Genomic DNA, 22,334 nt, shown 5'->3' on the forward strand with positions numbered 1-22,334 from the left:
ATTTTTACTAAAAACTGGTGCCGATGCATAGTTTCGCTCTATGTTTACAATATTTTATAAATTTAGACGGGCGGTCTCTTCCTCGATCTAGTTTTGATGTCTCACAGATGTGACCTAGAACTGCGTACAATCGCTAACTGAGAGGCCACTGCCTAGCGAAATCATTACAGAAGAGGAACAGGAACAGGCAGACAGAGTCAATGCACCTGCACCCGCGCTCCCGGTTAATTCTCTCCGCTGTCATATCGTAAACGTCTGCAACAATTAAACTACGTAAGCTTTTAGTCGCACATCCCTAGTTTCAGTTTAGCTTTCTATTTACTGGTACACAGTTGAACGTGTTTACGACGTGTAGTGCGTAACGTGTTGTGAGCCATGCCGCCCGAAAAAAGAAAAGTCGCTTCGTGGAAAACTGACCATCCTGGAAATTTACGTATGATGGCCTTGTTTTATGTTCTCGAGTTTTCGACAAAAACGTTTCATGTGAAAAAAAGTTCGAAATAGACGAGCATGTCAAGACAAGTCTTATCACAGGAATGCAGAAGAAAGGACCACGACAACAACTTCTGACAGCAGCAAGTTGCAGTAGCAGGGATATGTCCAAAGGTAACCAAAAAAACTCTCTTTAACATGGATCTACGTGAGGCATTCATTTCAATTTGAAAACATACACACCCTATCCTCAAAGGCTTCGTCCGCAAATACTACTAAATCAAAATATACCAGGTGAATCAACATTGCGTAAAAATTACATACCGACAACTTACGTAATTTTTCTCGAGGAAATGCGCAATGAACTCAGGGACAGCATTCTCTGGATTTCAGTTGACGGAACTGCAGACACTTGTGGCCGTTACATTGCAAATTTAATTGCTGGTGCTTTAATAGAAGAACCTTCTTCCTATTTAGCGGCCTGCTAAGAACTTGAAAAAGTAAATCATTCTACGATCGCCAGATTTGTGAATGAGGGTTTTGGAAAAGTATTTCCAGAATCATCTGAAGATGAAAGGGTGTTTGTGTTTATTTCAAATGCTGCTCCCTATATGATCAAAGCAGGAAAATCCCTCCAAGTATTCTATCCCAATTTGATTGACGTGACGTGCTTTGCTCATGGAGTACATCGCCTTGCTGAGAAAGTACGTTCCACGTTTGTGCGTGTAAATAAACTGACTTCATCCAAAAAGAAAGTGTTTCTAAAGGCTCCTACTTGCATCAAGACCTATAAAGAAAAACTTCCAAATCTGCCTTTACCTTCCAAACCAGTGGCAACTCGCTGGGGTACGTGGGTCGAAGCTGTGTTGCTCTACAATGAACATTTGGAGCCCATTAGGGTGGTAGTAAACGACTTCGATAGTGCAGACGCTTTGGCGGTTGGCCAGTGCAAGGGAACTTTTAATGATTCCGGTATTAAAAAAGACATTGCTGTGATAAGCACTCGTTTTTCCTATATAACTGCAGGTATTAAAAAGCTTGAAACTAAAGGTTTGCCGTCGAATGAATCTATTCAGTTAATCAATAAAATTATTCTAGTGAACTCTTCATTGCCGGAGGTATTGCCAAATAACTTAAAATTTTGAAAAGATTTTAAACAATAACCCATTCTTTGTTTGAATCCCTTGTGACAAATTGATAGTTTTACTAACGGGACGGGTGAACTTCACCAGAAAGAATAAGTGCAAACCTAGCATCCAAATTCAAATACTGCCCAGTTTTTCAGTTAATGTAGAACTGTCCTTTTCTGATTATAAGAATGTTTTGAGTGATCAAAGACACAATCTTACTACCGAACATTAGGAACAGTACTTGGTAGTTTATGTTCACAGTAGTAGAAAAACGTAAATGATGCTTTGGTCCAATAGTATTAAAGTTAATGCTATTCGAAAAAATTTATGATTGCATGTTTGTTTTAAAATGAAATATTACTGAGTTTTTGAGCGTTCCCCTCTGCGTACGATACGTCTCGAAGTTGGTCCTGTACATGTCTAATTTTTCGCTGCTACTACTGTTATCGCATCCGCTTGTTACCAACAACAATAGCAAAGAAGGAACAATTCTCCAAACACGGTATGCGTCCCCATTTTGCAAATTTTTAGGCAATATTCCCAGTAAGACCCCCTTACTAACCTCTACCAGAAAGTATTCAGAAAATGACATCCGCGTCCTATATGTCCGATTTTTCGTCACCGGCGCTCTTCCTTGTAATTGATACGCATATATTAGACTTAGAGATATAATGCACGCAGTAACAACCATGTTCTTTTGTTATTTGATATTGCGTATTTCGACACTTTTAGGCATTCTTAAGCATTTTTCAGGCACATTTGCTTGCCTCTTTAAAGGTTTTTATGATTCACATAATCCGACTTCTAACGATGAGATGGTTTTGAAGGATAAGTGAAGGTTATATTGTTCCTACTAGGTTTTAAGTGTTTCAGTTCTTATAGTGCGTCAATTTAAACCTTGCTAAAATTGTGTCTTCTGAATTGATTTCCAAGGAACGCATTATCCTTTGTGCTTGCATTACTTTGTGCTTCCTGACATGCCATCTACTCTTGTTATAGAAGTCAAATCTGCTAACTCAGTCACTTCAGCAAACGGCCTTCAGCTGCAGAGTAGGCACTGAGTCCTAAATAACAAGTTGTAGAATCTGTATACATGCTACTTAGCTATAAGTGAGTGAGTACGGTAAGGTCACATGTGATGCTGGACGCCGATATACAGTTCCACTACTTCACATAACTGCTATGATAACCCATCCGATAGTTTAGCTTTTTATTAGATGATGTTTCAGCTATTGTGGCCGAGGGGTTCTAGGCGCCTCAGTCTCGAATTGCGCGACCGCTCCGGTCGCAGGTTAGAATCCTGCCTCGGGCATGGATGTGTGTGATGTCCTTAGGTTAGTTAGGTTTAAGTAGTTGTAAGTTATAGGGGACTGATGACCTCAGATGTTACGTCCCATAGTGCTCAGAGCCATTTGAACTATTTTTTGAACTACTTTTAGAGTTGTGGATTTATACTAAAACATAAGGAACGCATATCATAGGTGAGCACTACACGCAGAAAACTTACACACATTCAAAGTAATATGTTGCTTTCATGAAACCGTTCATTCTACACGCTATATTTCGATATGAAGACCCATTATTCTTTCTGTTGCTCTGAACTGATGTACGTTTGTCGTGTGTGACCATGTATTTTCGGGTCTGATCGCGTTACTAACTTCATTGCCTTGTGTATTACGTATTTATATTCTGCATATCATTAAAACACAACGGCATATTTTATGAGTACATGTGAGAGTAGTTTGTATTACAGTACACACGTATAAAGCATATGTAATGGTTAGGTACTTAATTTCAGCGATGATTAGGTGAGAAAATAGCAGATCCATGCTGCCTTTAAAAAACGCGTGGTCTATATTTTATTAAATTTCTGTAATTTTGATATACATATTGGATTTTATGTGTAGCCTATTGTGGTGTTAGCTGATTTGATCAGCTTGCATTTGATGCCTTATATGATATGGTTTCTCAAATGGCTTGACTATTATGAATTTGTATTTTCTAGCGTATTATTCATAATAAAAAACAGTTGTAAGTTTCATAATACTTACTGTAGAACTGCTCTTCAAAGTCCAATGAGTTCGTCTCATTCCCACTATTCTTGTAGTGTATTGGGTCTTATTGTGTCATGTCTGTAACGTAGTTTTCCTAAATTTAGAATAGCCGTCTTTTATTTCGTTCAATGTGGTCGTGATTGTTTGTAGTTTTCCTAAATTTAGAATAGCCGTCTTTTATTTCGTTCAATGTGGTCGTGATTGTTTCTTTTTCAACTGTCACACCCATGCCACCTTTCACTGTGCTTACCTGGGTCAGCGCTGCCCGGCTGATCCACTGAGAACGCCGCCTCCTCCTCCTCCTCCTCCTCCTCTGGCTGAGAGAGTTGACTACTCCAGACGTCATACGGTGTGCACGTTTTGATTAGATTGTTTTCTCGTCTGTCGCTCTTTTCGGCGCAAATTTCAGAATTGACTCTAAACTGACTTCCCAGGGAGCGAACATTTGGAATTTCAAACGCACTTTCTAACTGGATGACAATGCAACGTCAACTCATATTTTCGAGTGTTCGGTAGGAATGAGGATAAGGATGAAAACCGCTGATGGCACCTGCAGGACCGATATGTTGGGCAGGTTGTACCAGAAATTCAGGTGGTGTGGAAGAGGAGGCGGATGGCTGAGCAGTTAGAGGGTGGAAGAGGAGATGTGCAGAGGGAAGGGAGGATGAGATGCATGCAGCATGTGAGACACAGAGAAGAGCGGGGCTTTCTGAATCATGGTGCTGTGTCAGCAGAAAGAAGAAAATATTCTACTACTCAGGCCGTATTACAGGACCATTGCTAGACAAGTCGTGCAAAGAAGCTTTTTCCAAATACGATTAATCCAGACAGTAATCAATCAGACTGAAATAGAAGTGGTATGTAATCTTAAGCCGGTTTAAAAGATCTATTGTAGAAACACATGATTTTTTTTCCGCCAGGTCGGTCAGCAGAATAATTAGCGACACCTGTTACAAATTGTAGCTATTACTTGCATTTAATAGCAGGCCGCGGTGGTCTAGCGGTTCTAGGCGCTCAGTCCGGAACTGCGCGACTGCTACGGTCGCAGGTTCGAATCCTGCCTCGGGCATGGATGTGTGTGATGTCCTTAGGTTAGTTAGGTTTAAGTAGTGGTGACCACAGATGTTAAGTCCCATAGTGCTCAGAGCCATTTTTGAACTTACATTTAATAAATAATAATGGAATGCGGTTAAGTGATTCATTCTTCGTAAGGCTTTATGAACCGGAATGTGATATGTATTATCCATTCTTTAGTGAAATATTTGTGTAGCTTCATTACACACAATAGTCGCTCAGCCTCCATTACAAAATTAGTTTTCGGTAAAATTTTCGACGTCGCCTGGAGGCTTGTAGCTAGCGTAGCATATGCTGCACAGGGATTTGAGTGTATGCGAATGGACTTTTCCAGTTCCAACAAAATACCGTCACACAAATTTCTTTCTTCGTCGATATTCCTGAATGAAGTAGCCCGCTCTGTTACCACAGAAACAGGAAAAACCAAGGCGCTGCAGCTCATTTTAATCATCCAAGAAATTTACAAAGTCCGAGCTCAGTAACGTCTTGGTCATTTTTCTTCTAATTTGTCAATCTTAACGAAAACTACCGGTACCACACGTGCAAGGAGTGAGAAACACTTGCATTTCGCTTCACTAGTTCACCTCCATCTTACAAGAGGGAAGGGTAAATTTCATTTTGAAAACTCCAGAGGAGGTCAACAAGGATTACAGAAATGCGTTTCGTATTCATGAGAAATCGTTAAACCAACAAGAGCACTGATCTTCATCATCACCTTAAGATGAGTCTGAGGAATAAAACGTACCTTATAGTTTATGCACGCCAACGCCCTTGCCTCAGTAGGACTACTGGTACCCGGCAGACAACCGAAGCTAAGCGCTGTCGAGCTTGGCTAGCGCTTGGATGGGTCACCCACCAGGTCTGCTCAGCGCTCTTGGCTAGCAGGTTGCACTGAACCCTTGAGAGGCCAGTTGAGGAACTTCTTGACTGAGGAGTAGCGGTACCGGTCACGAAAACCGACAACGGCCATAAGAGCGGTGTGCTGACCACATGTTCCTCCATATCCGCATCCGGCGACGTATAAGGGCCGAGGATGACATAGCGGCCGGTCGATTCCGTTGGGGCTTCAAGGCCTGCACGGGTGGTGTTTGTTTTTTGTGGTTTCTGCACCATCTAGCATTTCGATTTTAGATCTGTGAAGAACGAGGAATGGATCAGGTATGGTAAGTGCAAGGTGTGCTTTCCCGAAATTTCGTAACCAATTGCGCTGCGAGAAATTGATGTAACAACTGCTGGAACAGTTAAAAAGTGTAATCTTCCATATTGTTTACAATTATTCGCTTAGGTCCGAATTACGATTAAAATAACCTAAAAAATATTAATCTTCACGGTTTCAAAATTTCAAATCTTGCTATTGACTGCGAAGAAGAATAGATCTCGAAGCAAGGTACGTTAATCATACAAAACTTATAATATGAACTATTCAACATTACAATTTAGCATGCCTACTCTGACTAGATCTTGTCTTACCTTTACCAGCTAATCTTAAGGGCTTATTTAGTGGTAAACTACGAGTCTAAAAGTCTCGGCTTCGATCTCTGGTCAATAGAAGAATTTTTATCTCTCACTTACTACTTCTATCCCCTCTGACAATGTTTGTTGATGTGGATCAGAATCCAGTTTAGACAGTTTCCAATATAACAGGCCGCCTAAGTCAGTCCAAAAGTCGGAGGAAGACATACCACCTCCAGTAGGACCACGCGTAGTAAAACACTGGTGTTGAAAACAGTTTTCCGATTGATGAAGCTTTACTTGACTTACATACAGCAATGTTAAAATTCGTATTGAAGTTACAGTGAACAAAGTACAGCAAAAGTAATGCTGACACCCATGTTAAATTCAAGTCCAAATGCAGCCTGAATAAGTGGCATCATTAGTACGTAATTGCGTATACTTCAGGTAGCGAAAGGTGCTTCATAATAAATTGAGGCGAAATGTTATCACAAAGTATAAATTAAGCTAACTCAGTTGCAAATAGTCGTAAACTGGAAGTCATCAAAATCATTTGCGTTATGTTTTCTACTATTAATGCTACATTTTCGGGACCCTTTCTTCCAAAACTGAACTGTGATGAGCTTCTCTCTCTCTTAAGTGCCAGCACTTTAGACAATTTTTCCTTCTTCCAAGACCAATGCCATTTCGAAGGAAAGGCCTTACATGGAGCTTTTCTGCAGTTAGGTTTTACCATGATAGCTGATGAAGGCAACGAAACGTCCCAGTTTGTTCCGCGCAGTAAAGTGCTAAAGGCAGAGAGTATGAAACCCAGAAAATTAAAGGACCACTTTGAAAGACGTTGCTGGAAAAGAAATTGAATTCTTCAAACGCAAAGAAGCTGATTGAAAAACTTACGCACCATCACGCCTCTCTTTTCAGTCGATAGAAGCTGCTCTTGAAGCTCCATTCCGAATCACTCTGAAAACAAGAAACCTCATATAATAGAAAGGGATCTCATCCAGCATTGCTTACTAGAAGCAATGAAGTTAGTCCTAAGAGAGTAACAAGAACAAAAGGTAAAAAAGAGATACCTTTCTAACAACACACTCAGAATTCGTACCGAGGACACGAGTTTGAATATCTTGGACACACCACTCAACGAAAGAAGATCATGTGATTTTTTTTTTCAGTGCAGTTACATTAATCGACCGATGTTGCATCTTTACCCCAGCTGCTCGTCTATGTTCACTGGAAAAACGATAATGGCTTGAAATAAGAACACTTGTTCCCAAAATCACTGGACACTACTACACGCGATGAGGATGTTTTCCAGTCAGTAAAGAATATAGTTCAAGAAAATAATTTGCAGCTGTCGAAGTTGGTGGGTCTTACGTTCTGACGGAGCACATTCCATGTTGGGCGTTTGCTCAGGTTTCCACAGATTGATGAAAGAAGTTGCTTCAAATGCAACATTCAGCCACTAGCAGATAATATATTTTATTTTCAAAGTGACACATACTGTGTGTGTCTTTGCAGAAATCAATATGCTTAACCTCAGCTTGTAAGCAAATACTGTGAATATTTTAACGGCAGAAGATAAAGTTGTCACTTTTCTTCGGAGGCTGGAGCTTTATCAACACAGGGCTGAAGTTAGGCATTTCGGTGTTCCCAGAACTGACAGTAACGCTCGATGCCAAACGTGGTTGGTTGGTTGGTTGATTGATTGGTTGGTTGGTTGACTGGCTGGGGACCAAACTGCTAAGTCATCAGCCCCATTGGAGTAGGGAAGAATGGGGAAGGAAGTCCACTGTGCCCTTTCAAAGGAACCATCCAAGCATTTGCCTGAAGCGACTTAGGGAAAACATGGAAAATCTAAATCGAGATGGCTGGATGTGGATTTGGACATGCCGGCAGTGATAAATGCTCATTCAGAAGTGAAATATGTCAGCACTTATCATCAGTAATAAATCCTATCAGTAACTATTTTCCTGAACGGGAGAATCGACAAATAAATGCCTGTGATTTGGAAAGAAGTAATATTTACAGATAGTGAAATTCAACCAAAGCACAATTTCTTCGATTACATAAAGACAACACATTAAAATCAGATTTCTCTTAAAGAGAACAGCCAACATTTTGGAGAATGATGAATGAAGAGTATCCATTTTTATCAGAAAAAAGCATTAACAATATTGATGCATTCGCTACAACCTTTAGGTGTGAAAGTGCATTTTCGACTATGGTGGCAATGAAAATCAAGGAACCTTTCGAACGTCGAACACGATTTACGATGTGCACTAGCCGAGACCAAACCGAATATAAAGAAGATAGTTTAAACTGAGCAATACCAACCATCTCATTAATTAGCATTATGTCTTGATTTAATATGAGAGTTTTATTTGTTGAACGTTAAGAAAATGTTGCTTGTTTTCCTGTAGTTTTAAAAAATTGGAACGTTCTAATCTTTTTTAATCAATAATAACGAATTAAGGATGAGTCCGCCATTCTGCACGCATACAGTTGTTTCGTTCTACTAATCAGACGTGTTTCACCACAGTTGCGGTATCCTCAGTGTTTTTTTTTTTTTTTTTTTTCTGGCAATTTACAGCGTGTAAGTCCTGTGGCTGCCCATGGAAATCTCGACAGGTCTATATTAATAAACTATGTCATCGTCGCTGAATTTGGATTGTCCTGTGCTGTAGCTGGATTGTATTTTGAACCAAATGTGTTTCTGTTGTTGTCCGTTTGGAATGACGTTTCTTCCTCCTCGTTTGTGGATAACTCCGTCTTGCTATTTTTTCCACTATCAACTTTAGTTAGACACTAAACTCTGGTGGGGGTATTAGTTTCTAGATGATCTCGTTCAGGGATAATTGTCTCAGAGTGCTGGGAGCCACCTTACTCCCATGTAAATGGGCAAAGTCGTGGATATAAAGCCAATGGCTTATAAATGATTTTCTAAATAAAGAGTATTATCTCATGGAATTGATTGAAATCCACTGAATGTTACACAGATATAAGACAAATTCAGAAAATAGTTAGTTAAAGGGAAATTAATTTTTAGTAGGACCACTTCCAGTTGTTACGGTTTCAATCCCCGAAAATAAGAAACTGAGAAAAAAACAGCAGACTCAGTACCTGCTGCTTTTTTGTGTGCACTACAAAGGCGAGTTTCTGTTATCAGTGATGACTTTAGAAGAATTTTCAAAAAAATAAAGTGTTATTGAACATTCAGTAGTGTTCTTGACTTCGGCCAAGTCTATAAATATCAAGGCTCAACCGGAATTTGCCGTGTTACATACCTTAAACAACTAGGAGCTTGTGGAAGAGCTCTTATTGCTGGTATACATCTGAGAGTTCTTTCCGCCCAGACAATTAGGTACTCGGTTACCACTAGAAGAATTGTTTTTACTAGGGGCGAGTTCTGAGAGTCTCGTGAGAGAAGGTGTCGGTTGTATTTACACACAGCAGGTTGGGAGAGTCTGTGAGAGTGAGAGATCGGTCTAATCGAGATTTTTCTTTCGTAGTACTGTGCGTGAAGCAAGAGGTTGAGATGGTAGGAAGTCGGGCCGAAGCTACACTTTCAGTACTTTGTAGTAGCAAAGAGAAGACGTTGACGTATGCGTTCGTGTTGAATAAGAGTGTGAAGCAGGCGGTGGGATGGGTTTGGAGCGTGGGAGAATCACACTGTAGAACTTCCGTTGCAAAGGTTACAACAATGTTGCAATTTTATGAGAATGACAGCAATGAGAGGGAAGAAATACTTCCTATAATTGGATCCAACCTGTCAAGCAAGACGCGATGACGTGTGAAACCAGAGAGACTTCTTATGACACTAATACTTCTAGCATCAGACACGTTTGTCAAGTTTAACATTTGCTAAAGTAACACTGACGATGACATAACATTGTACCAGATTTCATATAGATACTCACACTCATTCAAAGGCCAAATAATGTGGATGTCTGATAACCGAAGCATTTCCGGATATACACTCCTGGAAATGGAAAAAAGAACACATTGATACCGGTATGTCAGACCCACCATACTTGCTCCGGACACTGCGAGAGGGCTGTACAAGCAATGATCACACGCACGGCACAGCGGACACACCAGGAACCGCGGTCTGGGCCGTCGAATGGCGCTAGCTGCGCAGCATTTGTGCACCGCCGCCGTCAGTGTCAGCCAGTTTTCCGTGGCATACGGAGCTCCATCGCAGTCTTTAACACTGGTAGCATGCCGCGACAGCGTGGACGTGAACCGTATGTGCAGCTGACGGACTTTGAGCGAGGGCGTATAGTGGGCATGCGGGAGGCCGGGTGGACGTACCGCCGAATTGCTCAACACGTGGGGCGTGAGGTCTCCACAGTACATCGATGTTGTCGCCAGTGGTCGGCGGAAGGTGCACGTGCCCGTCGACCTGGGACCGGACCGCAGCGACGCACGGATGCACGCCAAGACCGTAGGATCCTACGCAGTGCCGTAGGGGACCGCACCGCCACTTCCCAGCAAATTAGGGACACTGTTGCTCCTGGGGTATCGGCGAGGACCATTGGCAACCGTCTCCATGAAGCTGGGCTACGGTCCCGCACACCGTTAGGCCGTCTTCCGCTCACGCCCCAACATCGTGCAGCCCGCCTCCAGTGGTGTCGCGACAGGCGTGAATGGAGGGACGAATGGAGACGTGTCGTCTTCAGCGATGAGAGTCGCTTCTGCCTTGGTGCCAATGATGGTCGTATGCGTGTTTGGCGCCGTGCAGGTGAGCGCCACAATCAGGACTGCATACGACCGAGGCACACAGGGCCAACACCCGGCATCATGGTGTGGGGAGCGATCTCCTACACTGGCCGTAGACCACTGGTGATCGTCGAGGGGACACTGAATAGTGCACGGTGCATCCAAACCGTCATCGAACCCATCGTTCTACCATTCCTAGACCGGCAAGGGAACTTGCTGTTCCAACAGGACAATGCACGTCCGCATGTATCCCGTGCCACCCAACGTGCTCTAGACGGTGTAAGTCAACTACCCTGGCCAGCAAGATCTCAGGATCTGTCCCCCATTGAGCATGTTTGGGACTGGATGAAGCGTCGTCTCACGCGGTCTGCACGTCCAGCACGAACGCTGGTCCAACTGAGGCGCCAGGTGGAAATGGCATGGCAAGCCGTTCCACAGGACTACATCCAGCATCTCTACGATCGTCTCCATGGGAGAATAGCAGCCTGCATTGCTGCGAAAGGTGGATATACACTGTGCTAGTGCCGACATTGTGCATGCTCTGTTGCCTGTGTCTATGTGCCTGTGGTTCTGTCAGTGTGATCATGTGATGTATCTGACCCCAGGAATGTGTCAATAAAGTTTCCCCTTCCTGGGACAATGAATTCACGGTGTTCTTATTTCAATTTCCAGGAGTGTATATTTATAATTACTTTTTAATTACACTACTGGCCATTAAAATTGCTACACCACGAAGATGACGTGCTACAGACGCGAAGTTTAACCGACAGGAAGAAGATGCAGTAATATGCAAATGATTAGCTTTTCAGAGCATTCACACAAGGTTGGCGCCGGTGGCGACACCAATAACGTGCTGACATGAGCAAAGTGTCCAACCGATTTCTCATACAGAAACAGCAGTTGACCGGCGTTGCCTAGTGAAACGTTGTTCTGGTGCCTCGTGTAAGGAGGAAAAACGCGTACTATCACGTTTCCGACTTTGGTAAAGGTCGAATTGTAGCCTATCGAGATCGCGGTTTATCGTATGGCGACATTGCTGCTCGCGTTGGTCGAGATCCAAAGACTGTTAGCAGAATATGCAATCGGTAGGTTCAGGAGGGTAACACGGAACGCCGTGCTGGATCCCAACGGCCTCGTATCACTAGCAGTTGAGATGACAGGCATCTTATCCGCATGGCTGTAACGGGTCGTGTAGCCACGTCTCGATCCCTGAGTCAACAGATGGGGACATTTGCAAGACAACAACCATCTGCACGAACAGTTCGACGATGTTTGCAGGAGCATGGACTAACAGCTCGGAGACCATGGCTGCGGTTACCCTGGACGCTGCATCGCAAACAGGAGCGCCTACGATGGTGTACTCAACGACGAACCTGGGTGCACAAATGGCAAAACGTCATTTTTTCGGATGAATCCAGGTTCTGTTTACAGCATCATAATGGTCGCATCCGTGTTTCGCGACATCGCTGTGAACGCGCATTGGAAGCGTGTATTCGTCACCGCCATACTGGCGTATCACCCGGCGTGATCATATGGGGTGCCATTGGTTATACCTCTCGGTCACCTCTTCTTCGCATTGACTGCACTTTGAACAGTGCACGTTACATTCCAGATGTGTTACGACCAGTGGCTCCACCCTTCATTCTATCCCTGTGAAACCCTGCATTTCAGCAGGATAATGCACGACCGCATGTTGCAGGTCCTGTAAGGGCTTTTCTGGATGCACAAAATGTTAGACTTCTGCCCAGGCCAGCACATTCTCCAGATCCCTCACCAGTTGAAAACGTCTGGTCAATGGTGGCCGAGCAGCTGGCTCGTCACAATACGCCAGTCACTACTCTTGATGAATTGTCGTATGGTGTTGAAGCTGCATAGGCAGCTGTACCTTTAAAAGCCATCGAAGCTCTGTTTGACTCAATTGCCAGGCGCATCAAGGCCGTTATTACGGCCGGAGGTGGTTGCTCTAGGTACTGATTTCTCAGGATCTGTGCACCCAAATAGCGTGAAAATGTAATCACATGTCAGTTCTAGTATAATATATTTGTCCAATGAATACCCGTTTAACGTCTGCATTTCTTCTTGGTGTAGCAATTTTAATGGCCACTAGTGTATATTGACTGAAGAAACCACTCATAAATTCCCGAAGGACTGTTACATATTGACTGAAGAAACCTCTCATAAGTACCTGAAGGACTGCTCTCCAGCACAAAATATTATAGTCAATAAATACCACGTCACAAACTTTAGATACTGCTGTATTACTAGAAGTTAAATAGCATTTTTCCATGACTCAAGCGGTTGCTTTCAGACCTGCTTCTCTATGTTAATTAATCTAATAAAACTACTTTGCCTCACTCCTTAAACTGTGGAGGTGGTAATGCCTGTTGCCATTACATGCAATAAGCTTTGCTTCCTATCTCAGATCCCTTGGAACAGTAACCGTACATCCCATCCCACTGATCTTCCCTCTTATAAAGCAGTGCTTTTGTGACGCAGTGGATAACATGGCTACCCTTCGTTCTTATTAACGTAGGATCGAGTCTCCTCGGGAGAAATTTACTTTTATTTAACAGTTCTATATAATACATCTATGTTTTTATAAGTTACTTGCTGCATTGCATTGTTAAATGTCTAGAACTTTCAAAAACGGCTTCTGGCCCTGTTCGTGTAGCAGGTAAAGCAGGCGATTTTTTCCCTTAGAGCCGTGCCATGGCCACGCAGTTTCGAGAGTACTTTCGTTTAATTTCTACATGAGTACCTCAAAATGTATTACCAAGACTGCGAAATATGGCACAGGTCCCGAACTCAATATGGTCTCTCAGCACTCACAGAGTTAACTCAGCTCTCCCGACTATGGTGCTAAATTATAGCTATAGCTATGGCGAGCGGCTCTGGAGAGATGGAAGTCACCGTCCACACGAGAAGTCTAATCTCGTAGAGCGTGGCTATATCAGGTCCTGTCCCACTCTCAGACACTGCCAGTGAGCTGACACTCGGCACTGTGTATAGAGTACATATTAAACGGGAAAGCTCTCTGGGAGAGAGAAACTCTAACATTTGTACCTAGCTTTAGGCATTGCTACAGCTCAAAGCATCCCCAGATGGAGTGTTAGCAAGAAATACTGTATTTATCGGTATGATTGATAGTATTACTACACGTCGTGAACTGTCCACAATCTGTGTGAGGGAATTATAAGAGCTAGCATTTGATATTCAGGTTTCACATCTTTTCATTCACACAGTGGTTCAGCATCATAATCACACTTCCTATGGTCATCCAAAATTATGTAGCAGTTAAAAGCCAGTTTTGACGAAGGGGAGACTAATTTCCAGCTGGTTACCTGTGTTGAAATAACGTCGCTGTTTTGACATATTTTAACACTGTCCCCCGATTGAAAATCTGAAACCTTTTCAGTGCGCACGCAGAGTGAGTCTACACTGACATACTGTTAACCTGTGTTGGAATGTACATATTTTGCCCTCTGGCTCATTCTGCGACTTGTGTGTTATTTGTATAATGGTATCTCTTATTTCAAGGAGGAGTTTCTAAAGTTTAAGGGCGCTATTCCAGTGACAAATATCGTTATTAGAGCATTAGATAATTTTCCTATTTCATTCATTGTTTATTTAGCATTAGGGCCCTCTCTTAAATCGAACATGTATCAACTCATACCGAAATACAATACAGAAAATTATCATTTTCATTGCGTGTTTTTGTTTCAATTATATACCGTCTGTAGACTAATATAAGAAAGAGATAGCTAATGTACTAGGCAAACCAATAAATATTGAAAGGTAATGAATTTGCCTGAGATGATGAGGAAGGTCGTTTCAAAGTCGGGTTCCTGACAGAAAATATTTCTGAGAAGCTGGCTCTTTTAAGCAGTGGTACAGAGATTGTTTTGTTTCACTGGGAACCGGTATTTCGGCTGTCCTGTCTGTAGAGTTAACAACATTAAAATTTATCGTTGAACTGAGGTCGGCGTCGTCAGAAACGAAGCACTAGCCCAAATAGATGAGGACAACTGCTTTGACCTTGCTGACGGAGCCACCCCTGTATCGGCATAACTGAAGGAAACCACGGGTATTCCATGTAGAATTAAATACTTTAGTCTTCGATAGAAAGCTTTACCTTCCGAGGCGGATATATTACTCGCACTGTATTAGGTATGAGTCGCTTCCAGTTAATAAGAGAAATCGGAAGCAGAAGGAACTGACAAAGGAAGAAACAGCGGAATGACCGAAACTAGCGCACAACTACGGCTCATCAGAAACACACACGTACCGTACGTATTGGAAGGGCTGCAGGGGATGACGGAGAAGAATAGATGCGCCTGTCACTTTGCGCTGTACGCATAGTGGGACAGTGCGTATCGTTGTTGACAGGTAGGGCTCATCAACATGCTGGGTACCCGCCACTCCGCAGAGACCTGCTCTGTGAGCCGCCGTCTGTTCCCTGGGGAGACGGCTGTGACGGAGGCCCTGGTGACGGAGGCGGAGGTGGGGGCGGCACCATCCGATATCACGTGCTGCCGGCCTCCATGCACGTGGACCAGTAATGGGACTCTCCAGGCGCCACGCTACGTGACTCCCACATCACGTGTCAACCAAAGAGCTCCTCGGGTCTTACATGTCCCGCCTAGAACAACAACAACTACTACTGCAACTAAAACAACACTGGCGCGTCTCAGTATAAATGCAGGGCTCCTCCGAAAACAATACTGCGATGTCTGAAGCCTACATGTATCGAATTTATTATGAAATTAGTAGATACGTACAAGATATAAAAAATCCTGTCGGAATTACATTGTCTGTTTCATAACACGTGTAACAAAATAAGGCGTTTGTACTATCCCATTAGATTATTTGATTATTTCTAGAGTGTATTGCCTTTTTTCAAGTAAAGTAACTGCTTAATAGTATGGCGATGCCATTTACTGACGCCATGTACGATATATTTGAAGTTGGGCTTCGAAATTTTCTTATTTATTAAAATATTTTATTAATTGTAGTTATTGCCGTTGTATTGTAGAGTCCCAAGATGGTGGCAGGTTTTGGGCTTTTAAGATCATTATGTTTGTTTTGACATGCATGCTCGCTCCTTGTTTTATAAGTTTTATATACCAATCTGTAATCACAGTTTTCGTGAGGTGGTAGGCGACCACTGTTGGCGTAATGTCTGGCTTGGAATCGTGTTCTGCCTGTTTGTTACATCCTTTGTAGTTAACAATATTTTTTTGTTAGTGCTATTTATTTGATATTCAGAATTTAAATAGTTATCAATTTAAAATTGCAGACTCTGGTACATCTTCCTATATACTGCTGAGTTTGAAAGTAATTTTGTCCTATCTCAACTGTTCATGATTGTTCTTGGACTGCATTTAATTTCTTTATATTAAATTATGTATGTAACTCAGTCTCAAGCTTAGTCTGAAGGAAGTTTGTTTTTAATGAAAGAGAGGGACAGTTTATCCTCAGGGAATAAACACTCCTGAAAGGAAGAACGATTCTGAAAAAATGGCTTAGCTGCTGCCTAGGAAATTGGTCCCAAAATGACAGATATACTGGCGGATGTGAATCTGTGAGGGCAAATCGTGTGTCATGCCTTGAGACACAGGAACTGTGTTGCCGGAAAAATCCATTTTCCAAATTTCGAGTCCGGTATGGTCCATGGTTTTACATCTGCACCGGAAGATTTACTTCAGATAATCATATTGCAAATCGTATGTCCTTGTCTCATTGTCATATTTAACAATCAGCCGTATGGGGGTGTCAGCCTAAAGTCAACTCTTAACCAATAAATTGACGTGTTTAATATCAAAAATTTTTGCCAGGGTGTAATGAATCTACAAAAGAAAGGACAACTTCTAGGTGTAAGGTTTCTAGCAAACTTTCGATATTCAATGAGTGATACGAGATCTCTTCCTGTTCTATGAGCCGTACTTCATACTTTTACACCGAATACATTTTGTAGAGAGAAGTCTGTAACAATCGTTATGTTAGGCCACAGTGTTCTGAGTACAAGTAATATATGTTAGACTCAGTACTGTTTCGTTGCCTGAGTAGCTTTCTAAGAGTATTGAGTGAGTCTGATGTTGGTCACGCTGCTGAGGGCCTGGGAATAATTAACAGAACCCAAAAATGCAAATGAAGCGGATGTTGATTTTTTTTTTTTGAAATATGGTTTATAAAGTTTGATTTTACTTCCAAAATGAGATTAAAATAATGTTGTCGCTGCATTGCTTACTCGTACGTAATTCATAAGTCTAGGAAAAATGAATTTTCGGTGCGATACTTCTTTGTTGATCCAGGTCGATTAGTTCGACTCTCGAGACGAGATTAAGCAAAATTATCTGCTCACAGGGTTTGGATGCGAATTTACAGAGGGTGGGGCAAATAAAAGTGGCCCGGACCATTTGTGGCAGCATTGACGGAGGAGGAAAAGAACTGTAGTTATTTCCAACAAAATGGAACACCTGCCCATACAGCCGGTCGAACGTCGGAGCACAGGTACACAATCTTCACGCTTGACGAAGTTGTATGCAGAGGTCAGTCTGATCGAGGCTCCAGCTGGCCATCCACATCACCCGATCTGTCAGTGTGCGATTACTTTGCGTGGCGAGCCCTCTAATCTAAGGTGCATCGGAACGACCCACTTGTGTTCAAGAAGCGCAGCAAAACATCGAGGATGAAAATGCAGCAGTACTAGCAGCCCAGAGCCGATCCTTCTTCAGCAAATTTTTGACCAGAGCCCGAAAGTCCGGAGAGATGAATTGTGTATACTTTCAACAACTGCTATGGCCACATTAATACTCTATTTTCTTTCTTCTGCTATGTTTCTTTGTATCGTGGAACTCCGTCCTCAGGGTCACTTTTATTTGCTCCACACAGTAGATTCACTACTCCTTTAATAACGAATTACATGGCAGAGTTACATTTTTTTTAATAAGGAGTGAATTCTGTAAAAACTGTTGTAACAGGTAAAAATTAGTTTCACATTACAGATTTTAAATGGTAGTCGTTTCTGTATCATTCACTAGTTTGTTTCTTTCAACGTCTCCTTCCTAAAGTTTTTATTTGTGGTCGTGTTTCACTGTATTTGTTAGCAGAACACAGTTCCTCAAGCTTAAAATATCATGTGTTTAGCATGATTGTTCTTCCTTCCATTGCAGTTCGGCAAGGTTTTCTTTAGCTGGTTTAACATTCAGTAATTTCGAGCAGTACAGTGTTTTCCTTTGCCACAAGGTAAGTTACTAAAGTTTTGTTAGGACCAATAGAACATCGATGGTAGGACGCAATAAGATAACTTACAGTCAAGCATTTCTTTTTAAAATTATCATCAGGGTCAGTTTCGTTAACGTATATTTCACATCGCATTTATTCCGTCAGGCATTCTTACTACTGCAGTGCAGTGTTACACGTTCGCGTTTATCATTCAGTGTTTGGAATTATACTCATTCAGTGTTTGGAATTATACTCATTCAGTTTGCGTATGTCGGGGCATATTAACAGAAGCTTCCTGGATATTTATGTTTTCAAAGTTCAATTTGTAATTTTATGCAGAATTTTTATTCTGCTAGTAATGTTTGTTGCAACTGCAAGACACCTATTGAGACGTCACACATTATAGAACTGCTCACTCAACTGCATAATACAATATTTCACAGGTTATCTTCTGTAGTATTAAATTTATGTTATCTAATTATTTGCAGTGAAAGTTAATAGGAATACATTTACACAGATTTAGATAGATTTGCATCAGAAGGCGTTTACGTTAGCGCACGACTACCATTGTTCAGTTAAAAGGACGTCCACATTTTAATACATACACACAGGAAAGATTGTTATAGGAAATTAGTATACAAAACAAAACAAAGAAAACCATTACAGTGGAACAACTGGGCATACAATGCCGAAACTTCTGTAGATGCAGTCTGACATATTCTTTTTATTTAATCTTTCACGACCTACCATCTTGGTTGCATCTGTTGTTTTCTCTCCAGTATTGACCGTGGTGACTTCGCGATACTTTCCCGCACTTACACTAAACTGAATAAATTAATTGCCACGCGAAGTGGCCGCACGGTATTAGGCGCCATGTCACGGATTACTCAGCCACTCCCGCCGGGGGTTAGTCCTCCCTCGGGCATGGGTGTGTATGTACTTCATAGCATAACTTAGTTCACAGCATAACTTAAGTTTAATTTAGTTTAAGTAGTGTGTAAGTCTAGGAACCGCTGACCTCAGAAGTTTGGTCACTTAGGAATTCACACACATTTGAACATTAATTTATTTAAAAAACAACTGTAAAATAAACTATACAAATGTAACACTTCTGTACCTAAGTTTCAAGAATCTGTTTCCTTGAGGCTTGAGTTTTTGTTAGTTGTGATCTATTCATGATGGATCCAAATGTGGCTTTCTGTTTCTGTATTCCAGACACCAGTGCTTTATCCCATTTTATTAACCACTTTCTATCTTTGATACTACTACGTATATAATACCTCTATATGTCTCATTGTACTTGGCACATCTCTCACTGTTTGTCTACTTGTTTATCATACTGGTGATAAGAAACTTGTTGATCGCACACGTTTTGCTTCTAACGTGCGATAGAAATTTTCCCGCCACATGTATGACTGAGGTGTTGCCTCACTGCCAAAAAGAAATTGAAGCGACCGGACCGGAACGAGGGAACTAAATAAAACTTCATGGGTTGAGAGGGGCTGTGATTCTATTTCAGTGATTACAAACTCGAGTCAAATCAAATAGAACTTTGTAGTAATAGCTCACTTACCATTCTGACATAGCAGCACCTCTGGCTTGGATTCGTGCAATGATTCGGTTGGAATTGGTGTCATAAAGCTGTTATATGCTCCTCAGATGAAAATCATCGTAACTGGTCCTTGATATAATGAATACTGACACCAGGATCGCGTTTATGTATAAGCTGGTCTGAAACGTGTTCTATCAGGGAAAGGTATAAGGATCTTGTTGACCATGTTGTAGGTAGGCTGTTTAGATTTTTATGGTAAGTAGGCTGTTTAGGTTTTTATGTTGATAACGCCACGTAGCTCACTGTATGAAAATCACTGGCTGTGCTGTGTGCAGTCTGCGGCTGGTTGGCATTGTTGGAATATTCGCCATTGTAGTGTTGGGCAGTTGCATGTGAACAGCGCATAGCGTTGTGTAGTTGGAGGTGAGCCGCCAGCAGTTGTGGATGTGGAGAGAGAGATGCCAGAGTTATGAGAGTACGATCTGGACGTGTGTCCGCTAGAAAAATGAAATTTGTAAAGATGGATGTCATCAATTGATAGATATATATATATGATGACTTTTGAACATTATTAAGGAAAATACATTGTTTGTTCTCTATCAAAATCTTTCATTTGCTAACTATGCCTATCGGTAGTTAGTGCCTTCAGTAGTTAGAATCTTCTATTTAGCTGGCCGTATTGCGCTCGCTGTATTGCAGTAGTTTGAGTAACGAAGATGTTTGTGAGGTAAGTGTTTTATGACAAGTATAGGTTATTGTTATTCAGGACCATTCTTTTGTAGGGATTACTGAAAGTCAGATTGCGTTGCGCTAAAAATATTGTGTGTCAGTTTAGTAATGATAAAAATAAGTAAAGAGAGAAATGTCCGAGTACGTTCAGTTTTGCTCATCAGTTTGAAAATGAAATAACGTAAGAGATTTACTAGCACAATCATTTATAATTTTTGTAAGGGGAAGTTTCAACGTGAGTAACTCAACACGACGCTGACAGTTAAAAGAGGCTTGTTCCATGTGGGGACGCATTCGGGAGGACGACGGTTCAATCCCTCTTCCGGCCATCCTGATTTAGGTTTTCCGTGATTTCCCTAAATCACTCCAGGCAAATACCGGGATGATTCCTTTGAAAGGGCACGGCCGACTTCCTTCCCCGTCCTTCCCTAATCCGATGAGACCGATGATCTCGCTGCCTGGTCTTCTCCCCCAAAACAACCCAACCCAACCTCTTCCGGCCCTCCCATAGAGCGAATCCCCTTGCAGTCTGTCATCTCTGCACTCCACAGGAAGTGCATGGAGTTGTGGGAGGACGAATGGCTGGCGGTGACGGCCAATAAACTGCGGTCGGTAAAGTCAACCACTCGGCCGTGGCGTTCCTCCTGCCGGTTGCTCAGGCGGGAAGAGGTGGCCCTCACACGTCTTCGGATCGGGCACTGTCCTCTCACACATAGTTTTTTATTACGGCGGGAGGATCGTCCGTTTTGTGATGCTTGTGGTGTGCACATCTCTGTCCGGCACATTTTAAAAGACTGCATTTTATACCGTGATGCACGGGCAGAAGCACAAGTTGATGGGGATCTGCCTTCTGTTTTAGCTAATGATGAGACGTGTGTGTCTAGGGTTTTTAAGTTTTGTGACGTGTCTGGACTCTGGCCTAAACTTTTAGGCTGGAGGTTTTAGTGTATTGCAGAGTGGCTGACTCCTCCCCTTTTTTCCTTGTGGTCAGCCAGCCACTTCCATCTGCTACATTGTTTTAGCTCCCTCTATCATTTTCTTCCTGTGTTGTCCATGTTTTACTGTTGACACCCTGCTTCATCCCACGCTTCGGTGTGGATGAGCACATATTTTTCAACGATTGTTACCCGTGTTTTATGTTCCGTTTTATATTCCTGTTCCGGGATTTTTCTTGACACCCGTCTCCCTATGTTACTGAACGGGCGCTGAAGACCTTGCTGTCGTGCGCCCAAAAACCCCCCTACTACTACTACTACTACTACTACTACTACTACATAGAATGTGCTCCATGTGGGGACGAGCATCATTTGGTGAGAAATGGCGTCACGATAATATCACATAAATGGTCACACATGAGAACTCAGGATGTCCATGACGAACTGCTGTGGTGTCATGGTGCCCTCAGTCAGTACCAGCTGAAATTAAGCTCGATGGCTGCAAACGCCGTAACACTAGGACTAACGTCGCTGCGCCCCTCCAAAATATTGTTCTGGGAACTCTTCCTATCAGATGACCGGTGCAGATGTAAAGCGGTTACTATGTACTTCGTAGAGAAACTGGCGGGCCTTCCTTCTGGTTGTGAGACTTTGGCGAGGGGCACTTTGACGACTAGTGGACGCGTGCCTCTAGTGCCCATGTAGCCCAACATATACCCACTGTGACATCCGAATGCTACACAAATCGTGATACTGTAAGATTCGACCAGACGGCTGAATGGAACCGCTACCCCCTTCCCACCCCCCCACCCCCGAAAAAAAAAATAGTCAATGATCAAACACAGCTGCTGGTAACGCTGACTCACATGGTTATGCGCCATTTCATGTCCTTCACAATGGTCATTCAGCATCTGAACCACATTAAACAGGTACAACATAATTGTGTTCTGGTGGCTGTTTTACCTACTACAGAGAGTACAACTCTAATCACTTACATACTCACTGCTAGTGTATATAAGTACGACATTATATT

At 42.3% G+C, this 22,334-nt stretch overlaps 1 protein-coding gene across 1 annotated transcript in view; it reads right to left on the reverse strand.

Annotated features, from left to right (window-relative positions):
- LOC124795942 overlaps nt 1-15,377 on the reverse strand; it is a 95,826-nt gene extending 80,449 nt beyond the window's left edge. Inside the window, exon 1 of the mRNA XM_047260023.1 lies at nt 15,292-15,377. Coding sequence (XP_047115979.1) covers nt 15,292-15,377 — 86 coding nt within the window. The remainder of the gene's footprint in view (nt 1-15,291) is intronic.
- Between the last annotated feature and the right edge of the window lie 6,957 nt (nt 15,378-22,334).

This window comes from Schistocerca piceifrons, chromosome 4, assembly GCF_021461385.2.
Source record: "Schistocerca piceifrons isolate TAMUIC-IGC-003096 chromosome 4, iqSchPice1.1, whole genome shotgun sequence".
Classification (NCBI taxonomy): domain Eukaryota; kingdom Metazoa; phylum Arthropoda; class Insecta; order Orthoptera; family Acrididae; genus Schistocerca; species Schistocerca piceifrons.